At 42.7% G+C, this 6,287-nt stretch overlaps 1 protein-coding gene across 1 annotated transcript; it reads left to right on the plus strand.

The window, feature by feature from the left end:
* Window positions 1–5,149: 5,149 nt before the first annotated feature.
* On the plus strand, window positions 5,150–5,789 carry LOC147445945 (uncharacterized). The gene is made up of 2 exons (XM_086526137.1): window positions 5,150–5,354; window positions 5,426–5,789. The coding sequence occupies exons 1-2, from the start codon at window positions 5,244–5,246 to the stop codon at window positions 5,624–5,626; spliced, it is 312 nt and encodes a 103-aa protein (XP_086382263.1). The 5' UTR covers window positions 5,150–5,243; the 3' UTR covers window positions 5,627–5,789.
* Window positions 5,790–6,287: the final 498 nt, after the last annotated feature.

Below are 6,287 nucleotides of genomic sequence, written 5' to 3' on the forward strand. Positions count from 1 at the left end.
CTTCATAATCTATACCTTTTTGTTGTGCATAACCCTTTGCAACAAGTCGAGCCTTATGGCAATCGATCTCACCATCCGGCTTGCGTTTCAACTTGTAAACCCACTTCGTACCAATGGCCTTTTTGCTAGGAGGCAAAACACATAAAGTCCATGTGTCATTTTCTATAAGTGCATCATATTCTGATTGCATGGCAACCATCCAATTTTCTGAATTCTGTGCTTCATCAAAAGACAGAGGCTCCTCAACATCATGTAAACTAGACACAGCCAAAGCATAACAATCTGATGCATAAGATGCATGGCGAGAGCCTGAACGAGTACGTCTAGACAAAGGTGCATCCAATTTACTGTCATGCAAAGTGTGCACCAGCCATTTTGGCATACCTCTAGCTTGCTCATTTTCAGCCCTTTCCTCATCAAGTACATCATGTACATCTGCATCAGTAATAGGCTGATCTAAAACATTTTCAGAAACCCCCATAGGCTATACATTTGCCTCATTGGAACTTACATTCGTATTTCCACCACTGAAAAGAGGTAACAAAGTGTCATAAATGTCCTGTGAGCTTACATTACTGTCTCTAGTACATGACAGCAAGGGCTGAATAGAATCTTCCACAAACACTACATCCCGAGAAACCAGAATACGTTTTGTTTGCAGATGATACAACCTGTAACCTTTGCTTTCAGCACTATAACCAACAAAAATACATTTGACAGCCTTATCATCCAATTTTCTGCGCTGCACTTGTGGCACCAAAGCATATGCCAAACAGCCAAAAACACGCATGTGCTCAATAGAAGGCTTTCTATCATGCCATGCTTCATATGGAGTAATAGACTGCAAAGCTTTCGTAGGACACCTGTTCAGTACATAAGTGGCACACATGATGGCCTCAAGCCAAAAAGAATGCGATAAAGCTTGACTTTTGACCATACATCGTGCCATTTCCGTCAGTGACCTGTTTTTCCTTTCAGCGACACCATTTTGTTGAGGCGTATAAGGCACTGTACATTGGTGTTTTATCCCACAACTAGCCAAAAATGCATTAAATTCATGAGACATATACTCCCCCCCTCGATCGGAACAGAGGGTGCCCATAGTACATTTCGAGACATTTTCAGCCATAGCCAGAAATTGTTTGAAGCACATAAAAACTTCGAACTTCGTGTTAAGCCGAAATACCCATGCATGCCTGGAGTAATCATCAATGAAAGTCACGAAGTACAGGTAATTGCCCAAGGACGGAGTTTGCATGGGCCCACAAACATCACTATGCACAAGCTGCAACCTGCATGTGGCCCAAACTGAACCATCCTTTGGAAATTTAGAACACTCCATCTTACCCAAAATACAGCCTTCACAAACATGTTTGACAGGTGCTTCAAGAGGTGGCAAAGAAGCAACCATATCAGATTTTTGCAAACGCAGCAAACTGGCAAAATTCAGATGACCAAAACGTGCATGCCAAAGTTTTGCATCTGAAATAGCCCTTGAATCTGCAACAGCATTTGCAAAATTTTGTCCACAGTTGTCATACAAAGTGAGCTTATACAGTCCACGGCACAAAAGGCCAGATGCAACAATTTCATCACCAAAACTGAGATCATGAACTGTACATCTGTCATCCACAAATTTGACTACAAGTCCAAGTCTAGCAAGTGCGAATACAAACAAGAGATTCTTCTTGATCCTAGGTACATAAAGTGCATCAACAAGTGTGAAGGAACTGCCATTAGCAGCAGTGAGCACAATCTTTCCAACTCCCTGAACTGGATAAGAGGCATTGTTGGCACAAGTGACTGAATTCCCATGAGGGACAGACTCGAGAGAGGTAAACAATTCATGATGTGAGGTAATGTGCTTTGTAGCACCACTGTCGAAATACCACACATGTGAATCTGCAGCAACTGACAAGCATGCATCATGGACAGCAGGATTGTAAGTGCACTCTGCGCTAAAAGCCCATTCTACATTAGCATCAGCATTACAGTCTCCTTTCACAGAAGACTCAACAATGGCTGCATTTGTAGTGGAACCAGCATTTGCGGTGGAACCACCCTCTTTCTTCTTAGCCTCTTTGGCCTTCAACTTAGGACACGACTTGATAAAGTGATCATTGGCTTTACAATAATAGCAACGCATCTTCTTTTTGACCTTATCACCAGAATTGCCAGATGAAGTACTACCAACAGAAGCATTAGGAACATAATTTTTGCCACTCGCAGCAGAACCATAAGAAGTGGCTGCATTGCTGTTACCACCCTTTCTTTGAGAAGCAATAAAAGCATGTTCAACTGCACGTTGTCTAGTCCTGTTTTTTCTGGACAGTGACTCTTGCAACAGCAATGTGCATAATGCATCAAACTTGACAACTTCTGGATTTCCTTTGGTCATCAGTCTCCAAGTACTAGCAAAAGTCTGGTAGGAATCTGGTAAGGCATCAAGAACAGTCTGCACAAGGGAACTGTCAGAAATGACTTCACCTGCAGAAATAAGCTGCTCATTGATATCCTTGACACTAGCAAGGAAAGTGTCCATATCATCTTCCTCATGCATAATCTTCGACTCCAGCTCTTTACGCAGCAAAGCAATTTTAGCCTCATTGCGGCTTGCATAAAGACCTGCTAAAATATCCCAAGCCTGTTTTGCAGATTTTGTTGAACGAATGTGAGGAACAATGGTGCGCTTCATAGACAACGCAATCAATGCATGAGCTTGCGCATCCTTAACATCCCAACGAGCTTGTTCTGCCATAGGCAAAACAACTCTAACAGCTGCAATCCTTGCAGCAAGACCTGCAACATCCTCAACATCGCCTACATCCTCAAAACTAGGACGTACATCAATGCCCTGCACAATGTTCCAGACACCCTTTGACACAAGAACATGTTGCATCATATAAGACCACATAGGGTAGTTGTCCCCATCCAACTTGTCCTCAGCAGCAAACATCTTGAACACATCTGTGTTGTTGTCAGCCATGGTAAATGCTGCACCTGATGTGAAAACTGCCCGAAAATAGGAGAAATGGAGCGGGAACAACCTGTGCTATATAGCACAAACCGTAGAAGACTATAAGGCACCTGTTATGCAAAAGACGGCACTGACAGAAATTCTGCACAAAATGACGAAATAGCTTGTGCAGTACTGCCTGTAGTGAAAACGGAGGCCGAAATGAGCCCAAATCAAAATTCTGAGCAGATCGAGCTCTTCGAGATTTCCCAAAATATTGGTCGACCTGCGAACGCTCGCCAAAGCTCACTAAAATCGAAGAAAGTGAGCAAGCGTGTGCTGGAGCAGCTGGCGACTAACCCCGGGAGGACGTGACCTGCTCTGATACCAATTGTTGGAATTAGGGTTGCAGAGAAACACACACAGCTTGGAGAAGACGAAGGAAGCTCAAGGCACACAATAGAGAGTGTATTACTTAGTGTGCTATGGAAAGATGGATAGCCCTAGAGTGATGGGCATATATACAATGCACGGGGGAAAAAACCTCCTAAAGAGGGAAAAAATGCCCCGGCGGTCCTAGTGTGTTCATACACATCACTACCACATGTATATGGTAACATTCTACAACTCATAATGTTGAACCCAGTTTTTTCATGTTTGCTATATTTAGCACTTCTTCTTTGTCCCCAAGATTCCCCTTGGTAAGAGATATATTATTCTTTTGACATGCTCCATGGTTCCTTATGAACCTAAAGGACAATAGGGAACTAAGAAAACATGCATATGTTATTTGTATTGAGCGTGGCTATAGAAATTTCAATGGTAGGTTTGCAGAATGATAAAAATTCAACATTTTTGTACCTATTTATTTTGGAAAAACAAAAAATAGTGAGTGAGAAGCAATCATATGTTCTGATCACCAACCCATTGAAGTTAACTAGGGAATTTATCTCAAGTCCTACAAAAATCCCTAATCTCATTTTTATGCAACAAAATGTAAGAAATGATTGTTTTGATGAAAATGTACTGGTCCATCAACTTTGGAGCTTGGTGTGACCAAAAGATGAGAAATTTTACAAGTTTCTTATTTTTTCCATGTGTAGTAGGCCTTGAACTATAACCTCATGAAAGGATTTTACAAAATGAGTGGATCTACTATGGTTTTGGAGGTTTTTTTCAAAACCCTGAAAGGACACTTTTATGTCCTGTTAGGTTACCAACCTAGTGTTAAATACTTTAAAATGTATACACAAGATTGTAAACAAAATCTTTTTCTAAATATAGAAGAAAACAAAGCTAGTACTCTATTAACATGGTTCACATGTACTTCACATTCGGTTCACACGGGAGCCCCAGCATTGCAATATTACATCCTTCTTGAGATGTATGTGTGACATTGTTGTGATACAGCAAAGTCGACGAAGTGATCACATGTAGTGGTCAACTTGTTGACACACAATTCACATGAAAATACATATATATGTAGTATGGTTTACTCGTATTTCAAACATTAAGTGCACTTGATGTTTACACTAATGTAGTTTAATCTAGGCCACATTTTTAGTTTACTCACAAATTAGATGATTCACGACATCCATTGGATGCTACCTTGAGATAGGACAATGTTGAGCAGTCACAACATGCAATGTAGAGCATTCATCTTTGAATACATAAACTTGGGTCCATGTGTAACCTCGGGTTGTGAGTAAATGCGGGCCCTCTACCCTATGCTTAAGGGGCTTCAAAGACACGGTAGGTTCACTTTATCCAAAACTTGTTCAACTCAAAAAATGGCCATCTCAATCTTTTTCAAGAAGGATTTGAAGGCGGCTCAAATTTCAATATTTTTTTAGTTGAAAAGTTCAAATTTGCGTAGAATATGCCTTCTCAAATATGGTTTTCAGCTTCTCATAAAGGGGTGTAAAAAGGATCCCAAGCTGGCTCCATAAAATGATTTTCCTGGGCCCTGCTCTGACCTATGCTTGATCGATATAGTCCGTTGACAATAAGGTAGGGCTAAAGTTAAACGGGGCGAGAAGATATGATTGACTAGGGCTGAAGGCCCTTGTAAAGCCCTTGCATGCCAAAGAGAGCTGAGAGACATCTAGGTGGGACTCGGAGACTATATAATGCTTGATGGCTGGGCCTGTGGGGGTGATGTGTGGGACGAATGGGCTGGACACGCGTTGGCAGGTGCAGGTGGCAGGGCCAAGGGGGACACAAAAGCTTATAATAAGAGCGAGCTGGACAGGCAGGCCTACTCTCATAGCAGCTCGTACTAGTAACCATGTCTCACATGAAGGAGTCCACAGCCGAAGCTGCCCATCACGCCAAGGAGGCCACCCCCCGGACAGCTGAGCAGGCCAAGGGCTTCGGCCAAGCGCACGACGCCGCCCAGGTATATTCTATGCTTCACTTTTGTGGGTGCGGGGCTGTTGCTGCCATCTGATTGCTGCGTATATATTGCAGGAGGAGGCGACCGCCCACGAGAAGGCGTCCGAGGCCCCGCACAAAGCGGTTGGCGAGGACAAGGCCGTCGCCACCATGCGCTATGCACAGGATTCTGTAGTCACGGGCAAGGACCAAGCTGTAGGTGCCCTGCGGGATGCTCCCCATGCCGCTAAGGACGCCTTCAACCGCCTCACAGGCCACGCTGACGACAAACGCTAGTCAGTTTCCAAACTTTCCGAGCTACGTCTCGAGTTCGAAATTTGAACCTAGTTTCGTCTAAATTTATAAATTGATTATCCCAAGCCTTAATACCTCCCAATATTTATTCTGATGAATTGTATTTCTAACTTACGTCTAGGCTATGGCTTTTGCACAAAGTTGAACGCAGTTGTGTTGTCATTTACTTTTGGAGTATGTGATAGGTTTTTTGACAAAGTTCTTTATGGTAGAAAACAATGGCATAGCATTCTCTACGGAAGAGGCTTTCGCACCAAGCAAGAGTTAACTCCCACTCCAGACTACCCCGAGCACAATCGTTGCCAAAAAAGGTTGAATTAAAGCCACTCCCCGTTACGCTAGGCACAACTATACTTCTTTACCATGCTCGCTCTCACAATGCCTCTTGCCTGAAAAGGCACAATTTAAAGGATATAGCTGCTGGCATATAAAAACTCCATTACAACTTGCATCTTTTCCAAGTTGTAGGTTTTATTGAATGAGACCGGGAGGTTGGTTCTCGATCACATATCAAATAGATGTATAGCAAGAAAATTGCGACCTCTCCCTCTCAAAACTTTTAGATTTTCTTTTTGAGTCAGTTAAGGAAGATGGTGTAGGAAGAGAAGAAAAGGAGGAATTAGGGAAAATCAAAGTGAGTCTC

This window comes from Adiantum capillus-veneris, chromosome 12, assembly GCF_014529385.1.
Source record: "Adiantum capillus-veneris isolate H3 chromosome 12, ASM1452938v2, whole genome shotgun sequence".
NCBI lineage: Eukaryota > Viridiplantae > Streptophyta > Polypodiopsida > Polypodiales > Pteridaceae > Adiantum > Adiantum capillus-veneris.